This window comes from Achroia grisella, unplaced genomic scaffold (genome assembly GCF_030625045.1).
Source record: "Achroia grisella isolate CSIRO2021 unplaced genomic scaffold, CSIRO_AGI_Agris_v1 utg660, whole genome shotgun sequence".
Taxonomy (NCBI): Eukaryota; Metazoa; Arthropoda; class Insecta; order Lepidoptera; family Pyralidae; genus Achroia; species Achroia grisella.
In genome coordinates this window covers 8,264,113-8,286,223 of record NW_026712984.1, presented here as the reverse complement: position 1 = coordinate 8,286,223, position 22,111 = coordinate 8,264,113, and the positions used below count along the sequence as shown (strand labels likewise).

General features: G+C 34.2%; 1 protein-coding gene across 2 annotated transcripts in view; it reads right to left on the bottom strand.

Annotated features, from left to right (window-relative positions):
• Positions 1 to 21,740, bottom strand: part of LOC131849607 (oxidative stress-induced growth inhibitor 1-like) — a 33,811-nt gene extending 12,071 nt beyond the window's left edge. The window contains exons 1-3 of one of the 2 annotated variants that reach the window (XM_059199713.1): positions 4,909 to 5,114; positions 1,369 to 1,474; positions 389 to 488 (exon numbers count right to left, since the gene is read on the bottom strand). In XM_059199713.1, coding sequence (XP_059055696.1) covers positions 389 to 488; positions 1,369 to 1,474; positions 4,909 to 4,978 — 276 coding nt within the window. In that variant the 5' untranslated portion in view covers positions 4,979 to 5,114. Of the gene's footprint in view, positions 1 to 388; positions 489 to 1,368; positions 1,475 to 4,908; positions 5,115 to 21,649 lie in introns of those variants that run through there. The other variant, XM_059199714.1, reaches the window with a different exon arrangement.
• Positions 21,741 to 22,111: the final 371 nt, after the last annotated feature.

Genomic DNA, 22,111 nt, shown 5'->3' with positions numbered 1-22,111 from the left:
TCAGACCTACTCAATACGCTCACAAAATTTCATGAGAATCGGTCAAGCCGTTTCGGAGGAGTATGGGAACGAAAACTGACACGAGAATTTTATATATAAGATTAAATAAATAAATAAAATATTTTGACAGCCGTGGTCTAGTGGTTTAGCACACCGCTTTACTATCCAATGGTCGTGGGTTCGATTCCTCGCACGCTACAACCAATTGTATTCATGAGTGATTGTTTGTATCGGTCTGGGTGTTATCTATGTATAATATGTAATTATTTACAAAAAAAAATGTATCCATGTATTTACATCAGTTGTCTAGTACACATAACACAAGCTCTGCTTAGCTTGGGACTAGATGGCGCTGTGTTAATTGTCCGGAGATATTATTACTATTTACCAATAGCGGGATAGGGTTCTGACTGCGTCCCTCCAACCCTTCAGCCAGCTCCAACAGATCTGTTTCATACAAACTCTGCCCTTCTGGTAAATTTGATAATCTGAAAAGAATATAAATAATCTTTATTCAAATAAACTCAATACAAGTACTTTTGAATAGTCATATATTGATTCTACCACTCATTAGGAACGTAGACTCATCACAAGAAGAATGAGCAAGAAACTTGTGTGTTGCACTTTTGAATAGATGTTGTTTTAAATAAATAAATATACTGTAACAAGTAAAAGGCATGAGATAATCAACATAGAAATCGCTACGCACTCATTCTTAGTGCAATCAGATAACATTGTCAGCGCTATGGATTTTAAGTTTTTTCTACAAAATTATTACCATCATTTACATAAGCTTTTTTACAAAGTGTTTTGTTTTTCCTTTTTTATTTATTATTATTATTATATCTTTTCTCTGGTAGATTTAAGACAAAATTTGTAGTGTTGTAAAACTTTACGCAATTCGTATTTATATATTTAGTAAGTGTGTTTGTCTTTTTTTTTTAAGTATACATTAGAATATTGTTATCTATATCTAAATATATATATGTCTATATATTTAGATATAGATAACATTATATATATATATAACTCAAAGGTGACTGACTGACATAGTGATCTATCAACGCACAGCCCAAACCACTGAACGGATCGGGCTGAAATTTGGCATGTAGGTAGATGTTATGACGTAGACATCCGCTAAGAAAGGATTTTGATTAATTCTACCCCCAAGGGGATAAAATAGGGTATGAAAGTTTGTATGCAACTTTGTCAATTTTAAACCGATCGGGCTGAGACTTTGCATGCATAAATCTACTATGACGTAGGCATCCCCTAAGAAAGGATTTCGATAAATTCCACCCCTAAAGGGGTAAATTAACGCGAGCAAAGCCGCGGGCAAAAGCTAGTAATATAAAAATTGATTAATACCTGGCTCTGAGCATCTCATCGATCTGTAGGTCTTCAGGAATGTCCCTGAGGTAGGGCACGTTCCCCGCCAGCATGAAGGATGCCACCATACCACTGGGCCCATTACCTGTTACAGTATCATCAGTAATAAACTCAATAAGGGTTTGTCTACATAATGAATGAATGAATGAATAAATGAATAAATGAATAAATGAATGAATGAATGAATGAAACTCTTTGTTGTTCCTCTCATACAAAATACAGTTATATACACAATCTACAATATCCCCCCAAATGGATTTACACCCAACCTCCAGCAAGGTGGACCGACGATCTGGTCAAGATCGCTGGAAGGCATTGGATGCGAGCAGCGCAGGACCGATCGTCGTGGAGATCTTTGGGGGAGGCCTATGTCCAGCAGTGGACGTCTTCCGGGCTGCGATGATGATGATGATGATGACACAATCTACACATATAAATAAAATTGGAGTGTCTGTTTGTAATATTGAAATAACCGTTTTTTACTACATGCATATGAATATAAATACGGTACATACAATAAAATAACACTTTTTACAATTTTTGTCTGTCTGTTTGTTCCGGCTAATCTCTGAAATGACTGGACCGATTTTGACGGAACTTTTTTTGGCATGAAGCAGATGTAATGAGTAACTTAGGCTACGTTTATTTTGGAAAAAGAAAGTTAAATTCCACGCGTACGAAGTCGCGGGTACAGCTAGTCATATATAAACATAGTCTGTCAATCTATACCATTTTATGTCTAAACTAAAAAATTATCTATTCATTGGGCGTCCCTTCCTTATGTGTCATTAACTATAAAAACATTTAATGACACACAAAGCGAAGGTCATCGTATCGATTAAACATCTTTAAAATGTAGTACACATGTCAGTAATGTTCACACTGTTAAAATATACTGATCATAATGGCTGGAACATCCGTCATACTCGTGAACAGGTGCTGCTTGTGGGAACTAGTCTGTTCGGGTTGCGAACACTGATTAGACTATTTGCTTTTGCAATGGCATATGCTTGTGGTCACTCTATTCTCACAAATTTGAATTTAAAAAATGAATCTGTATTATTGTAAACATATACAACATTTATTTGAAAATAATACGAGCTGAGTTTCTTGTCAGTTCTTCTCATCTCGAAATCATTCCGAACTGACGGTAGATTTGATATATCATAAGAGTCTGTAATAGACTTACATGAATTTGAGAAATTTGAATTTATGACATTCAAAGTTTATATCTAAATTTATGACCGACATAGCCCGAAGAATTGCGACTTTGAAGTGGCAATGGGCAGGGCACATAGCTCGTAGGACAGATGGCCGTTGGGGCAAGTCCTCGAGTGGCGACCACGGACCAGAAGACGCAGCGTGGGAAGACCTCCAGCAAGGTGGACCGACGATCTGGTCAAGATCGCTGGAAGCCTCGCCTATCGCCTATGTCCAGCAGTGGACGTCTTCGGCTGCGATGATGATGATGATGATGAAAGTTTATATCAACATCAGTCATAGTACTGGATTTTTTTATATTATTAATGGCTTTACGCTTGGTGTGATTGATGTGAATAAACGAATGTCACAGACTATATATTTACTCGTTGATGACTACAAACAATCAATATTGTGACCTTAACCTTAACGAGTCATTAGTATCATTACGTCTATTCCACGGTGTTATGTCCAGACCAGTGGTTCTCAAAGGCAGTGGCGTAGTTAGGTAACCAAGGGCCCTGGGGCAAATAAAAAAATGGACCCTACACTACAGTTATCAAAACACACATATCGCTATACGTCAAATTGACACTCTTAAGTCATGGGAAATACTGTGGTAGGTAATGAGAAGAACTGACAAGAAACTCAGCTCGTATTCTTTTCAAATAAATGTTGTACATATTTACAATTAGAGATGTGTTTGAAGTTCAGTGAATTCTGCTAACTCGAGTTGGAAGAATTCAACTGGAAAATAACGAATCAAGTGAAAGAGCGAGAGCATGATTCTGTCATCGAACTGACAATGACATGAAATGTTCCGATCATTTCATATCATAATTTTCACTTGTTTTCAATATTGATTTGAGGTCGTTATAATTTTTTTTCGCATATTCGTCCGGTTATGTTATCATTAAAATGATTATGCGTTCCATAAGTCCTTCCGCGGCTTTGAAGTGCCATTTCTACTCGCCCCCTATGGTTCGGTGAAGCTTTCAAGGCTAGTTGCGGCCAAAAACATTAGACTTGTTCGAAAAAACAAAAAACTGTTTATTCTAGGTAACTCGAGTTACCTGAATTTCAACTCGAGTTAACTCGAGTCGTGTTTATTACGAGTTTGCACATCTCTATATACAATATTACTGATTCATTTTTAAATTGCAAATTTGTGAGAATAGAGTGACCACCAGCATATGATATTGCAAAAGCAAATAGTCTAATCAGTGTTCATATTGATTTATATTTAATATAGAGCCTAAAAAATAAGTTTCAAGCTCCTAGTTTTAAAGATGTCGATACTGCCTACAACCCGTCATCTCCCATTTCCACCTCTTACAACCTTTTAATCGCATTAAAAAGTAGCATGTACCTTTCTCAGAGTCTAGCCTGTATGTGTATTAAATTTCATTTAAATAGGTACAGTAATTTTGATGTGAGAGCGGGACACACAGAGATACTTTCGCATTTATTATATTAATAACTAGCTCTACCCGCGAATTCGTCTGCGAAGAATTAAACTTTATTTTTCTAAAATAAAAGTAGCCTAAGTTACTCCTTATTACATAAGCTACCTGCCGATAAAAGCCAGCCCTTTCTTGGATTAGCCAGAACAAACAGATAGACAGACAAAAATTGTAAAAAATGTTATTTTGGTGTATGCACCGTGTTTATATTCATATGCATGTAGTAAAAAACGGTTATTTCAATATTACAAACAGACACTCCAATTTTATTTACAAGTATGTACAGATAGCAATGATGTCACTAGTGACATCGTTCATGAAGACCGTTGCATACCTTCTATTCTTCCAAAGAAAGGAAGAATCAGCTGTTTCCCGTTTAGATGTGTTGTAGTAATAAGAAAAAAAGACTTGGTAAAAACAGAGAAAATATATTAATAATAGACTGACATATTAGGAACAGAAAAGAATGAATTGAATTATCAAAAACAAGAATGTAATATAAAAGAACTATAAATTCAAATAAAAATTTAGAATATAAAATACATATCTGATTAGCCAGTTACAACAAGATGTGGGCTATATCGAATCCAAGCTGCAGCGAAGACCTCAAAAATAAAGTCGATGGAGCAGGTGACACAGGATCGGTTTGTGGTAAACTATTGGGTAGATGATGCAACAGACAATGGAAGACAAACAGAGACATGATGATGATGTTGTTATTGTTGTTTGTTGTTGATGACGATGTTGTTGTTGATTATGATATTGTTGTTGATGATGATGTTGTTGTTGTTGATGTTGTTGTTGTTGATGTTGTTGTTGTTGATGATGATGATGATAAATAATTGATGATACTCACCAATGATAACAACTTCTTTGTAGACCGTATCATTTGACGCATGCTGACATGGTTTCATATTGTTCCTCATTTTGTCTATTATTTCACAGTTTTCGTCCAGTTTAATTATAACTCTTCAATAGTAATTTATAATCTGTGGTATTTCCCAGCCGTTTCACAGCTGTTTAATCTATGCTTCAACTTCTGTCGATAAGCGATTTAAATTATTATTACTCTATAACAGTAGTTTATAGTCTGTGCAATTTTCGCGCCGTTTTACGGCAGCCTTGTCTATGCTTTTTTCAATCTATTGTCGAGGACAGAAGATATTTTAATTGACTATATATTGTCAATAAATGCAAACCTTAAGTCTATAATAAATAAGTTAAATATCACATGCAATTTATAGTCTTGCGGACTTTTTTTTTTCTTTAAGTATGGCGCCAATTTCGATGTAGTGTTGCCACGGCGATAGTTTTCTGTTAATTTAATCTGTAACAAAAATAAATTATATCAGAAACTGTATGATATAAACTATTACTATACTATATATAATTTATAAGCACTAATTATAAACGTGTTGAGTTTTAACATCGAAAGATTTACCCGCATTGTGAGATTCTGTTTCTTTAAACTATACATCTATACATATAAATAAAATTGGAGTGTCTGTTTGTAATATTGAAAGAATCGTTTTTTACTACATCCATATGAATATAAATACGGAACATACACCAATTTTTTTTTAAATTTTTGTCTGACTCTTTGTTCCGGCTAATCGTGGTATAAAAAAAACCGTCTCAGTGATATGGACGCAGAATCCTAAAAGATTAACGCAGTTAAAAAACCGGATATCTGTCATTATACAATTTTTTGTGTGACCTTTACGTTGTGTTCATTTACTACGCACTACACAACAGGGTTGCCAACCTTACAACACTTATTCTCGTAATTTTTTTTAATAAGAATAATAAGCATAAATTCCATTAAAGAATCATCAGAATCAGAGTAAAATATTACAAAAAAAATATTAACTTACATGTATTAATATCCACATGGATGGTAATAAAAACATGTCATATTTTTGGATAACATAATGCAAAAAAATATAGTTGGTAATGGAACAGTGCACCCGCCTGCGCTAACGGTATACGCTGTCGGGGCACCAGTGGAGGATGATAAGAAAATATGAGGTCGGGTCAATCAACCTATCATGGGAAATTCACCTGGAATTTATCAGTATAGTTTCCATGAGAATGTATGTCCTCTAATCGAAAATTCTCGGTTTGCATATCTGCTACGTAGCTACTCGGGTAGCGAGTGGACCGCACAAAAAATAGTTAAAATCTCGAATGTTATGTTAATTTGACTCTAACATAGTCATCATCAACTCTAACATAATAATCATCGTATTTTGTTTCCAAAGATCAAAATCTCGTACAAACTTGTATGAGAATGTACATCCTTATACCGATATTCATCATTCTCGTGTTTATACGATGGACATTCCTACTACGCAGTACTCGGTTAGTGAGTGGACCACACTAAAAATAGTTCAATGATACGTAAATCTTTTAAATTGTTAATACACGTGGTTTTTTTTTTTGTGTATGATAATGGAGTGGTGCACCCACCTGCGCTAACGGTTTACGCTGGCGGGCACCAGTGGAGGATGATAAGATAAGCATGAGGTCAGGTCAGTTAGCCCATCGTGACAAATTCACCTAGAATTGATCACGATGGTTTCCAGGGGGAACCGCGTGGAGGTCGACCTAACATGGTACATTGCTAGCAATGGGAGTTACTAGTTCCCATTGCTAATAATCCCCTTCCCCCCAATACACGTGGTTTTGATAATACTCATGCAAATTATATATACTACACGATCCCGCCACTTTGTACGTATGAATTCTTTATTGTACACACACAGGAAAAAAAGGACAAGTAATAAAACAAAACTTACAAGCGCGAGCTTATGTCTAAAAAGAGATTTTTCCAGCAAACCTAGAAAGTGTTATAGGATCATTTGGTCACTAGATCAGCCATACACACGTGTACGAGAAAAGACAAATAAATAAATAGGAGACGTAAAGATTATATAAGTAATAATAAGTCACACTGTAAGAAGGAATAAACATACACAAATATATGAATACTAGCTTTTGCCCGCGGCTTCGCTCGCGTTAATTTATCCCCTTAGGGGTGGAATTTATCAGAATCCTTTCTTAGAGGATGCCTACGTCATAGTAGGTTTATGCATGCAAAGTCTCAGCCCGATCGGTTTAAAATTGACAAAGTTTCATATAAACTTTCATCCCCTATTTTATCCCTTTGGGGGTAGAATTAATCAAAATCCTTTCTTAGCGGATGCCTACGTCATAACATCTACCTGCGTGCCAAATTTCAGCCGGATCCGTCCAGTGGTTGTTAATAGAATGTAATAACGTGGACGCAGAATTGTAACGTGGACAACTTTACACTGAACTTAAATCTATGTTATAAGGAGAGGTACTAATAGAAGGGTCTCGAGTGTTGACAAAAATATTACAAGCTAAGTTTATTTGTGTAAATATTCTATTATAGGAGGTCTGTTCGATGTTCCCTTAACGATTTATGGTCCCAGAGAACAGGTCTGGTGTCGTTGAACCCTGCCAGAGACAGGGGGGAGAGCTGTCCTCAGCGGGGGTTATTTATTGAGGTTCTGAATGCAACACCGGAGAAGCCTTTTTGCTTTTTTTTAGGCTGACTACCTCTGTAGTGTAGCGGTTATCAACTGCTTCTGTTGTGTGACGGTCGCGGGTTCGAATCCTAATAATAATAATCTTTATTTCTCTCATACAGACACTTTTTACACAATACAACTATTGCCCATACAATAATATAATTTAAAAACTAATTAATGAGACAAAACGGTCTATAACTCAGCGAGGGCAGTGAGTCCACCCTCTCTGCTATTCTGTTATAACCTTTATCAGTAAAATAATACAATATGAGATCAACGACGACGATAGCATATTAAGTTAATTTCTAAACTACAACTAACAAACTAAACATAATAATTGACAATAACAAACTTAAATATACTAATATGATACGAATGTTAGGGAAAATACGCTCTGCTACCAAAATGTTAGGGAAAGTACTATGTATATATATAGGGAAAAATATGTGTGGAAACGTCTGTCACGTACCTGTATGGTTCTGCGGATTTCTTGGGCTTCAGGGTCTCGAAGGTATCTTCGCTAGCTTTCCAGTTTCACAGTAGGTTTAACACAGTTCTAATTTATTTTAATTCACAACACAATGCGCGCGCGCGTCAAGGCCGGCGTACGGTCAGTTCAGTACTAGGTAAGGGAGGGGAAGGAAACGCGCGGGAAGAAACTAACGGACTCTAATATAATAATCTGTGCTTACAATGGTACAGGGTAGATTTTGAACAACGAATATTTTTTGTTACTTTAATGATTAGAAATTGGTTCGTAAATACAAATGTAAAAATATTTCAGTTACAATTAGAAAAGTAAAACGCGCAAACAGTACATATAGTTAACTAGCAGATCCGGCCACGCGTTGCTGTGGCTAAGGTTCTTGAATAAAATATTATTGCGACTATAAATTGAGATGTAAGCTATCCTATCTTTCAAGTTGGATCATTATATTGCAAACAATGTGCAAATCAAATTTACAATTGGATCAGTAGTTTAGTGGCCATTCGAGTATTACGTAAGCAGATTTGTTACAATTATTTACCCCCATCCCCCTTGTCAGCAAAAGTAAGCAAAGCTATTACCCCATGATTACGTAAACATTTTTCAATTAATGTATACAAATATATTTATTACTAGTATTTACATAACCTAATTGCACAACTAAGAACCTAAAATTAAAAAGCTTAAAAAATGTATTAATGTATTGTTTTTAGCAAATAACATGTGAGGGTTGCCATTCGTGTAAAAAAGTAAATAACTGCCGATGACGTAATCATCATCTACACTCCCCCACCCCCCATGTCATCCAAAATAAGCAAAGTAAAGCCCTCCCCCCCCCCCCCCCGCATAGTGCTTACGTAATACTTGAACGGCCCGTTACACAAACAACGTGACACGTAATTTTTATATACAACTAGCTGTACCCGCTACTTCGTCCGCGTGGAATTTAACTTTATTTTACTAAAATAAAAGTAGCCTAACTTACTCCTTATTACATCAGCTACAGCCAAAAAAGTCCCGTCAAACCCGGTGCCGTCATCACGTTCAAATCACGTCGGGGTCACCTATGTGGGGTCACCAACAATAAATATATAAATAAAATAGACCCTCAACTAATAATTGGTGTATTGAAAAGAATAATATTAACAATAGATTATCTTAAAGAAAATCTTATATATAAAATTCTCGTGTCACAGTTTTCGTTCCCATACTCCTCCGAAACGGCTTGACCGATTCTCATGAAATTTTGTGAGCGTATTGAGTAGGTCTGAGAATCGGCCAACATCTATTTTTCATCCCCCTAAATGTTAGGGGTAGTCCACCCCTAATTTTTTTTTTATTTTAAGGCAAAACAACGTTTGCCGGGACAGCTAGTATATATATATATATATGGAACAGCGCTGTATAAGGCGAGTGACGCATGATGTGAGAATATTTTATAGGTGAAATGTGGATCGTGTCTGTCTTGTTGTAAGCGGCCAGTAGTCATGAAAAGAGGTAATGATGTGAAATGATTATAATACAAATATATACAGTACACTATATAGCATTACATCATAGGTAATTCCAGTTTATTTACTAGTACATTTATACATGGGGTGTATAGAAGGAAAATTGTAAGGATGAATCTAGTAAAACATTTATACCTACCCGTGGTTACTCATAATAGTGCGTAACTAACATATTGTACGTACTAAGGAAGTTTGTATGTTCGTATATTGATACGTTCTCTCCAAAACAACCACATTTATTTTTATTTTTTTATCCTCGTATACTGATACGTTCTTTCTGAGACAATCTATAATTTTATTTTTTCATCCTGGACAATTCGCACAGCGCCATCTAGTCCCAAGCTAAACAGAGCCTGTGTTATAGGTAGAGTTGCTAGATTTTGTTTTCAGCCTGTAAGGCACTTAAATAGGCAAAAAAAACGGAAATTTATTTTTTATCCGGGACAAATTATTAAAAGAGAAATTGTCTAGCGTAGATAGATCGATTTAATAATAAAAAACGGAGCACAATTCGAATACGGGACAGAGTCAGTCCCGCCGGGACATTTTAAACTAAGCCTAAAATACAGGACGTCCCGGGAAATACGGAAGGTGTGGCAACGATAGTTATAGGTACTATACATCATACCAAAGCCTATTACTCACTAAACGATTACTTGAATGAGGAGCGTGCATGGCAATAGTTGTTCATGCACGGGATTTTCATTTAATGTTAGACATAGACGCCTATATAAATATACGTTGTAAATAAACTGGCTTTTAAAAAAAAAGTAATTCAATAGAGTTTCTTACCAGTTGTTCTCAATTTGATCTATATACCGAAGTGGACGGTAGGGAAAAAAATAAAATTATAATGTAAAACTTAATGTTCATAAGCGGCTATAATGTCCTATACGAATAAATGATTTTTGAATTTGAATTTGAATACAAATACTTAAATATATATTTGTATATGAAAAAAACCTTGTACACCTTTGTATGAAAAGTTTCGCGGACGGAGATACACGAAATTTCAAACACTTATAATATACTAGCGGACTTCGCAAACATCGTTTTGCTATATAAATAAAATCGCTGTTAAAAAATATAGATTGGTGATAGGAGGGTGAAGGAAAAATTGAGGGTTGCATGTATTTTTTAATGCCACATTATATAAAAAAATAAAAAAAAATATTTTTGTCCAATAATTAGAATATAGTGTTTGAGTGTGGACTACCCTTATCACTTAGGGGTATGAAAAATAGATAGTAGCCGATTTTGACCTACTGATAATGCATATGAAATTTCATAAAAATCAATCAAGCCATTTGAGAGGAGCATGGTAACTAACATTATGACAATTTTATATATCAGATATATTCGTCATACTCGTGAACTGGTGCTCATGTGGGAACTGGTCTGTTCGGGTTGCGAATACTGATTAGACTATTTGCTTTTGCAATATCATAAGCTGGTGATCACTCTATTCTCACAAATTTGAATTTAAAAATGAATCTGTATTATTGTAAACATGTACAACATTTATTTGAAAAGAATACGAGCTGAGTTTCTTGTCAGTTCTTCTCGTTACCTACCACAGTTTTTTCTAGTGACTTAAAGAGTGGATTTATTTTACTATGTCTCATTAAATTGGGAAAAACACCTCTCACGTTTCTACCTGTGTTTTTGCTGTGTCTACGAGCTGAGTTTCTTGTCAGTTGTTCTCATCTCGAAATCATTCCGAACTGACGGTAGATTTGACATATAATATCTTTATTCATGTAGGTCAATAGACCTAGATAGTCTATTGACCTACATGAATAAAGATATTTTGAATTTTGAAAACTATTATTATTAAAGTACTGTTGTTTCTTGTTGTTGGTGTGGTTAAGTTCCACATAGTAAAAAATGTGACCCATATTCTGAGTTAAAAAATAGATTATTGCCAATGCGCTGTAAAAAAACACGCAAACAAATTAAAACTGTGACAAAAGAAAAAACTCCGCCCGCCCAACATTCTGGGAAGTGATCCCATTTTTAACAAAATGACTCATTAGTTCAAAATAAACACACTTTTAATGTACTTTATATTTTAAACTAGCTCTTCCCGCGACTTCGTCCGCGTGAAATTTGACTTTATTTTCTTAAAATAAACGTAGCCTAAGTTACTCTTCAGCTACCTGCTAAAAAAGTCCCGTCAAAATCGGTCCAGCCATTTTAGAGATAGCCGGAACAAACAGACAGACAAAAATTGTAAAAAAATATATTTTGGTGTATGTACCGTATTTATGTTCATATGGGTGTAGTAAAAAACGGTTATTTCAATATTACAAACAGACACTCCAATTTTATAAACATCTATTAAAAACAGCAACACACAAGTTTCTTGCTCATTCTTCTTGTGATGAATCTGCATTCCGAATGAGTGGTAGAATCAAAATATGACTATTCAAAAGTGCTTGTAATGAGTTTATTTGAATAAAGATTATTTCTATTTCTATTTCTATTTCTTCTTTATAGATGATATAATAAACCCTAAAACAACGCAGTAAAATACAAAATACATTAACATTTATTTACATAATGCGACTTATGCGGAGTTGAGATGTTTAGGGACATCCCCGGTAGAGAAATCTCCAAGTCACTGAGCTAAAATCAGATTTGGGAAACGTTAACTGAGGTCAAGTGGGCGTCCTCTATCGTCCTCTGACCGAATAATAATAATCTCTGGATAATTCACAGCGCTATCTAGACCCAAGTTAAGCTAGCTAAAGCTTGTCTTATGGGTACTAAATACCTGATAAATACGATTTTTTTCGTAATTACATACATATTACATATAGAAAACACCCAGGCCGACACAAACAATCATACTCATGAATACAAATGTTTGCGCCGTGCGAGGAGTCGAACCCGCGACCGTCGGAAGTAAGGAAGTGTGCTAAACTGCTAGACCACCGAGGCCGTCAAATGGTATAAATAGTGAGCTTATAGCGAATGTTAGGTCGTCAGGTCGACCTCCACGCGGTCTCTGGAAATCATTCTAGAAACCAACCAACCACCGTTACTATAAACTGGTTATTTTAATGGATGATAAAGAAATGGTGCACCCTTTTGCTGGTGGTCCGCTGTTTTTTTTTTTTCGTATAGATAATAATGTATTGGTGCACCCGCCTGCGCTAACGGTTTACATTGGCGATACACCAGTGGAGGATGATAAGATGAGCATGAGGTCAGGTCAGTTAGCACATCTTGACTAATTCACTAGGATTTTAACATGATGGTTTCCAGGGTAAACCGCGTGGAAGTCAACCTGACATGTTACATTGCCTTTCCCTCCTACGAAACGTTTTTTAATGATGTTTTCAGCAATAGATGGAATGACTGAAGAATAAGGTTTATATATAACTAGCTTTTGCCCGCGGCTTCGCTCGCTTAAATTTATCCCCTTAGGGGTGGAATTTATCAAAATCCTTTCTTAGCGGATGCCTACGTCATATCATCTACCTGCATGCCAAATTTCAGCCCGATCCGTCCAGTGGTTTGGGCTGTGCGTTGATAGATCACTATGTCAGTCACCATTGAGTTATATATATTTAGGTACATGTACACCCCGGGAGGTGAAGCCGGGGTAGTTAGTATCATATAAAAATAAATTTATATTCTATTTGATGTATGCGCCTTGGCTGCAGTTTTTGTAGTCATTTCTAATTTCTTTCACCTCAGATCAAAATTAGTGGCATCCATTTAAAATAAAGAAAATTCCTTAAAGTAATATATATTGCGCAATACTCGTTGATAAAGTCACATTCTATACAGTGGCGTAACTACTTAGGGGCTTGGCGCTAGACCCCAAGCTCAGGGGCCCTCGAACCCTTACCAAAAAATCTCGATCGAACAGAACTTTTGAAAATTTCTCCCATTTTCAAAATAAATATGACAGTTTGGCAACCTCACTTTAATCATGGCAACTCAGTTGAGAGAAATTCGAAAGTTATACCTTCGGAATTTTCCTAAATTCTTTCTGTGGGTTGGCAGTGTTATCAATTTGACGGATAGCGATATGTGCTTTTTAATAAAACTGTAATGTAGGGCCCCACTGCTGAGTGAGGCCCCATTTTTTGATTTGCCCCAGGGCCCTTGGTTAGCTAACTATATCACTAATTCTATATGTGAAAGAATTTCTAATTATTATTTATTTCTTTATTTATTTAGGATCACCTATAATATCAGGTATACTATATATATTATTGTTTGTATATATTTATTTGCATTTCATATATATTATATAATATTTATTAGTAACTTTGTGTTTGTTTTTTGACATAACTGCCCCACAACGCTTTCTGTATACCTAAAGCTTAGCTGGTGGAGAATGCCATATGGCATTAAGCTCGCCTTTGTACAAGTTTTTTGTGCATTAAAGAATAAAATTGTTATCTTAGTAGTAGTAGTAGTAGTCTTATCACTACGACTGATTTAATCTTATTGCATATTTATATTTGACCCAAAAATTTGTGCTTGTTGGTGGTTTGTATTCACACGTTTCGACTTGTAAATGTAAACTTACAAGGATTATTTAAAAGAGCAACACACAAGTTTCTTGCTCGATCTTCTTGTGATGAGACAGCTTTCCGAACGAGTGGTAGATAAAAAACAAATTGTTATGACTATTCAAAAGTGCTTAAATTAAGTTTATTTGAATAAATGATTTTCTATTCTATTCTATTCTATTCTACGATCATACAATATATTTAATTACATGCAGTGGGTTATGATCAAAATGCACAACTATTTATAGGCGAACACAGCATGCAAAAAAATATACAAAAATTACATAATAAAAAAAACACAATTTTTGATTGGTACTGTATGTGTGTTATAAAATTTTTAAAATATTTCAATTATTTAAATAAATTTAATAAAATATAAACAATTTTATTAAAATAATATCTGCTTCAGAATATACATGTAAGAATATAAAAAACAGGCAATGTTGAGATGTTTATCAGTATTAGGTTCAGATCAGTAAATATAGTAATAATAAATAACTAAATCCCACCCCCCATGTCATCCAAAATAACCAAAGTAAAGCCCCCCCCCCCCCCCCCCGCATAGTGCTTACGTAATACTTGAACGGCCCGTTACACAAACAACGTGACACGTAATTTTTATATACAACTAGCTGTACTCGCGACTTCCTCCGCGTGGAATTTATTTTACTAAAATAAAAGTAGCCTAAGTTACTCCTTATTACATCAGCTACAGCCAAAAAAGTCCCGTCAAACCCGGTGCAGTTTCTGAGGTTAGCCGGGACAAACAGTCAGACAGACAAATATTGTAAAAAAATGTTATTTTGGTTTGGTGTGTTAATTTATATTCATATGCATGTAGTAAAAAACGGTTATTTCAATATTACAAACAGACACTCCAATTTTATTTATATGTATAGATGAAGACAAACATGAAGCTGTATGAATGAAACCTATTCCACTTTTGTATTCCTTAGACCTATTTTAATTATTAAAAAAAATCGAACACAGATACTTGGTAATCCTACACATAGCTGTGGGGTCGGTAACAAAAAATATATAAATAAAATAGACCCTCAACTAATAATTGGTGTATTGAAAAGAATAATATTAACAATAGATTATCTTAAAGAAAATCTTATATACGTTCCCATACTCCTCCGAAACGGCTTGACCGATTCTCATGAAATTTTGTGAGCGTATTGAGTAGCTCTGAGAATCGGCCAACATCTATTTTTCATCCCCCTAAATGTTAGGGGTAGTCCACCCCTAATTTTTTTTTTATTTTAAGGCAAAACAACGTTTGCCGGGACAGCTAGTATATATATATATATATATATATATATATATGGAACAGCGCTGTATAAGGCGAGTGACACATGATGTGAGAATATTTTATAGGTGAAATGTGGATCGTGTCTGTGTTGTTGTAAGCGGCCAGTAGTCATGAAAAGAGGTAATGATGTGAAATGATTATAATACAAATATATACAGTACACTATATAGCATTACATCATAGGTAATTCCAGTTTATTTACTAGTACATTTATAAATGGGGTGTATAGAAGGAAAATTGTAAGGATGAATCTAGTAAAATATTTATACCTACCCGTGGTTACTCATAATAGTGCGTAACTAACATATTGTACATATTGATACGTTCTGTCCAAAACAACCACATATTTTTTTTATTTTTTTATTCTCGTATACTGATACGTTCTTTCTGAGACAATCTATAATTTTATTTTATCATCCTGGACAATTCGCACAGCGCCATCTAGTCCCAAGCTAAACAGAGCCTGTGTTATAGGTAGAGTTGCTAGATTTTGTTTTCAGCCTGTAAGGCACTTAAATAGGCAAAAAAAATACGGGAATTTATTTTTTATCCGGGACAAATTATTAAAAGAGAAATTGTCTAGCGCATATAGATCGATTTAATAATAAAAAACGGAGCACAATTCGAATACGGGACAGAGTCAGTCCCGCCGGGACATTTTAAACTAAGCCTAAAATACAGGACGTCCCGGGAAATACGGAAGGTGTGGCAACGATAGTTATAGGTACTATACATCATACCAAAGCCTATTACTCACTAAACGATTACTTGAATGAGGAGCGTGCATGGCAATAGTTGTTCATGCACGGGATTTTCATTTAATGTTAGACATAGACACCTATATAAATATACATTGTAAATAAACTGCCTTTTAAAAAAAAGTAATTCAATTGAGTTTCTTACCAGTTCTTCTCAATTGGATCTATATACCGAAGTGGACGGTAGGGAAAAAATAAAATTATAATGTAAAACTTGACGTTCATAAGCGGCTATAATGTCCTACACGAATAAATGATTTTTGAATTTGAATTTGAATACAAATACTTAAATATATATTTGTATATGAAATAAAACCTTGTACACATTTTTATGAAAATTTCGCGGACGGAGATATACGAAATTACAAACACTTATAATATACTAGCGGTCTTTACAAACATCGTTTTGCTACATAAATAAAATCGCTGTTAAAAAATATAGATTGGTGATAGAAGGGTGAAGGAAAAATTGAGGGTTGCATGTATTTTTTAATGCCACATTATATAAAAAAATTATAATATTTATTTTTGTCCAATAATTAGAATATAGTGTTTGAGTGTGGACTACCCTTATCACTTAGGGGTATGAAAAATAGACAGCAGCCGATTTTCATACCTACTGAATATGCATATAAAATTTCATAAAAATCGGTTAAATCGTTTCAGAGGAGTATGGTAACTAACATTGTGATACGACAATTTTATATATAAGATATATTCGTCATACTCGTGAACGGGTGCTGCTTATGGGGACTGGTCTGTTCAGGATACGAACACTGATTAGATTATTTACTTTTGCAATAGCATATGCTGATGGTCACTCTATTCTCCCAAATTTGAATTTAAAAATGAATCTGTATTATTGTAAACATGTATAACATTTATTTGAAAAGAATACGAGCTGAGTTTCTTGTCAGTTCTTCTCATTACCTACCACAGTTTTTTCTAGTGACTTAAAGAGTGGATTTATTTTACTATGTCTCATTAAATTGGGAAAAACACCTCTCACGTTTCTACCTGTGTTTTTGCTGTGTCTACGAGCTGAGTTTCTTGTCAGTTCCTCTCATCTCGAAATCATTCCGAACTGATGGTAGATTTGATATATAATATCTTTATTCATGTAGGTCAATAGACCTAGATAGTCTATTGACCTACATGAATAAAGATATTTTGAATTTTGAAAACTATTATTATTAAAGTACTGTTGTTTCTTGTTGTTGGTGTGGTTAAGTTCCACATAGTAAAAAATGTGACCCATATTCTGAGTTAAAAAATAGATTATTGCCAATGCGCTGTAAAAAAACACGGCAAACAAATTAAAACTGTGACAAAAGAAAAAACTCCGCCCGCCCAACATTCTGGGAAGTGATCCCATTTTTAACAAAATGACTCATTAGTTCAAAATAAACACACTTTTAATGTACTTTATATTTTAAACTAGCTGTTCCAGCGACTTCGTCCGCGTGAAATTTAACTTTATTTTCTTAAAATAAACGTAGCCTAAGTTACTGTTCAGCTACCTGCTAAAAAAAGTCCCGTCAAAATCGGTCCAGCCATTTTAGAGATAGCCGGAACAAACAGACAGACAAAAATTGTAAAAAATGGTATTTTGGTGTATGTATTTATATTCATATGGGTGTAGTAAAAAACGGTTATTTCAATATTACAAACAGACACTCCAATTTTATAAACATCTATTAAAAAGAGCAACACACAAGTTTCTTGCTCATTCTTCTTGTGATGAATCTGCATTCCGAATGAGTGGTAGAATCAAAATATGACTATTCAAAAGTGCTTGTAATGAGTTTATTTGAATAAAGATTATTTCTATTTCTATTTCTATTTCTTCTTTATAGATGATATAATAAACCCTAAAACAACGCAGTAAAATACAAAATACATTAACATTTATTTACATAATGCGACTTATGTCGAGTTGAGATGTTAAGGGACATCCCCGGTAGAGAAATCTCCAAGTTACTGAGATATAATCAGAATTGGGAAACGTTAACTGAGGTCAAGTGGGCGTCCTCTATCGTCCTCTGACCGAATAATAATAATCTCTGGATAATTCACAGCGCTATCTAGACCCAAGTTAAGCTAGCTAAAGCTTGTCTTATGGGTACTAAATACCTGATAAATACGATTTTTTTCGTAATTCCATACTTATTATGTATAGAAAATACTCCGACCGACACAAACAATCATACTCATGAATACAAATGTTTGCGCCGTGCGAGGAATCGAACCCGCGAAGTAAGGAAGTGTGCTAAACTGCTAGACCACCGAGGCCGCCAAATGGTATAAATAGTGAGCTTATAGCTAATGTTAGGTCGTCAGGTCGACCTCCACGCGGTCTCTGGAAATCATTCTAGAAACCAACCAACCACCGTTACTATAAACTGGTTATTTTAATGGATGATAAAGAAATGGTGCACCCTTTTGCTGGTGGTCCGCTGTTTTTTTTTTCGTATGGATGATAATGTAATGGTGCACCCGCCTGCACTAACGGTTTACGCTGGCGGGGCACCAGTGGAGGATGATAAGATGAGCATGAGGTCAGGTCAGTTAGCACATCTTGACTAATTCACTAGGATTTTAACATGATGGTTTCCAGGGTGAACCGCGTGGAGGTCAACCTGACATGTTACATTGCCTTTCCCTCCTACGAAACGTTTTTTAATGATGTTTTCAGCAATAGATGGAATGACTGAAGAATAAGGTTTATATATAACTAGCTTTTGCCCGCGGCTTCGCTCGCTTAAATTTATCCCCTTAGGGGTGGAATTTATCAAAATCCTTTCTTAGCGGATGCCTACGTCATATCATCTACCTGCATGCCAAATTTCAGCCAGATCCGTCCAGTGGTTTGGGCTGTGCGTTGATAGATCACTATGTCAGTCACCTTTGAGTTATATATATTTAAATACATGTACACCCCGGGGGGATGAAGCCGGGGTAGTTAGTATCATATAAAAATAAATTTATATTCTATTTGATGTATCCGCCTTGGCTGCAGTTTTTGTAGTCATTTCTAATTTCTTTCAGACCTCAGATCAAAATTAGTGGCATCCATTTAAAATAAAGAACATTTAATTACCTTAAAGTAATATATGTATATTGCGCAATACTCGTTGATAAAGTCACATTCTATACAGTGGCGTAACTACTTAGGGGCTTGGCGCTAGACCCCAAGCTCAGGGGCCCTCGAACCCTTACCAAAAAATCTCGATCGAACAGAACTTTTGAAAATTTCTCCCATTTTCAAAATAAATATGACAGTTTGGCAACCTCACTTTAATCATGGCAACTCAGTTGAGAGAAATTCGAAAGTTATACCTTCGGAATTTCCCTAACTTCTTTCTGTGGGTTGGCAGTGTTGTCAATTTGACGGATAGCGATATGTGCTTTTTAATAAAACTGTAATGTAGGGCCCCACTGCTGAGTGAGGCCCCATTTTTGCCCCAGGGCCCTTGGTTAACTAACTATATCACTAATTCTATATGTGAAATAATTTCTAATTATTATTTATTTCTTTATTTATTTAGGATCACCTATAATATCAGGTATACTATATATATTATTGTTTGTATATATTTATTTGAATTTCATATATATTATATAATATTTATTAGTAACTTTGTGTTTGTTTTTGACATAACTGCCCCACAACGCTTTCTTTATACTTAAAGGTTAGCTGGTGGAGAATGCCATATGGCATTAAGCTCGCCTTTGTATAAGTTTTTTGTGCATTAAAGAATAAAATTGTTATCTTAGTAGTAGTAGTAGTAGTCTTATCACTACGACTGATTTAATCTTATTGCATATTTATATTTGACCCAAAAATTTGTGCTTGTTGGTGGTTTGTATTCACACGTTTCGACTTGTAAATGTAAACTTACAAGGATTATTTAAAAGAGCAACACACAAGTTTCTTGCTCGATCTTCTTGTGATGAGAAAAGTTTTCCGAACGAGTGGTAGATAAAAAACAAATTGTTATGACTATTCAAAAGTGCTTAAATTAAGTTTATTTGAATAAATGATTTTCTATTCTATTCTATTCTATTCTACGATCATACAATATATTTAATTACATGCAGTGGGTTATGATCAAAATGCACAACTATTTATAGGCGAACACAGCATGCAAAAAAATATACAAAAATTACATAATAAAAAAAACACAATTTTTGATTGGTACTGTATGTGTGTTATAAAATTTTTAAAATATTTCAATTATTTAAATAAATTTAATAAAATATAAACAATTTTATTAAAATAATATCTGCTTCAGAATATACATGTAAGAATATAAAAAACAGGCAATGTTGAGATGTTTATCAGTATTAGGTTCAGATCAGTAAATATAGTAATAATAAATAACTAAATCGTTATATTCAAAAATTAATTTTCAAAAAATATAATTTAAAAATATAGACTAAATATTATATCTACAAATAAATAAAATTGTTTGTAATATCATATCAGCAGTCTTTCATTAAATGCATATTGAAAATATATGTTGTATGTATGTACATCAAAAAAATTAAAAACAAAAATCGACTTCTTGCTAATTTCTGAAATGGCTGTACTGATTTTGACTGATTTTGTAGTTCCATCAAAATAACAGTCAGTAATTTTTATTAAATTGATTTTTCATGTAAGTAGAATATATATTTTTGTATGTATTTATTGAAAATACACTATTTTGAAATACTCGCAGATAAAAAAAAAATTGTTTAAAAAACTAGATTGAAAAAAAAATCTTCTTGCTAATTTCTGAAATGGCTGTACTGATTTTGTAGTTCCGTCAAAATAACAGTCGGTAATTTATTTTAAATTGTTTTTTCATGTAAGTAGAATATATATTTTTGTATGTATATATCGAAAATCACTAATTTGAAATTCTCGCAGATAAAGATTCAAAAAAATTAAAAAGAACTCGCAGATAGCTAATGTTAAAAGGACTAAATTAGCCAACTGTTATACGTAAAATTAGGATCAATCACGGAATCGTCGAGTGTAACCATGATCATGGCGGTTGAAACACTGCCGAAATAAAATATATAAAACATTAAGATCCCGTGATTTTTCTTAATTTTACGTATAAATAATGACCGAGTAAATTTTTCAAAGATAGGCTATCTAATTAAAATACTTTTATCTAATTAAAATTTTAAAACAGTATTGTTTTTTTATTCCATGCTGGCGTAGTAGCAGGTTACTGCAATAGCACTATTTTTTTTTATAAAAACATCTTGCTATTATAACAAATGCGAAAGTTTGTGAGTATGGATGTATGTTCGTTACTTTTACACGCAAAAATACTGCATGATTTTTAATGAAATTTTACCATAATATAGCTTATACATCAGAATAACATAGTCTACAATTTTCAAGTTTGTAAGTCTAATAATGTATAAGAATAATATTCACCTGAGTAACTGCAATAACCAAAACTTATAAACACTGTTCGTAACACGAAAACTTCACGATAATTTCTAAAGCACGGACGCGTGTAGACTCTACGACGTACATACGCAAACTGAAATACAAACGTGACGGCCTCGGTGGGCTAGCGGATTAGCTCCTTACTTCCGATAGTCGCGGGTTCGATTCCATGAACGGCACAAACATTTATATTCATGTTATGATTGTTTGCATCGGTCTTTTCTATGCATAATATGTATGTATTTACGATAAAAATTTATATATTTGTATCAGTTGTCTAGTACCCATAACACAAGCTTTAGCTAGCTTAACTTGGATCTAGATGGCGCTGTATGAATTGTCCTGAGATTATTATTATTAAACATATATTACTAATCGACTTCGCTTCATATTTTCAGCTTTTTGGCTGCATTTTCCATTACTCCGCTCCTATTTTTTTTATGGATT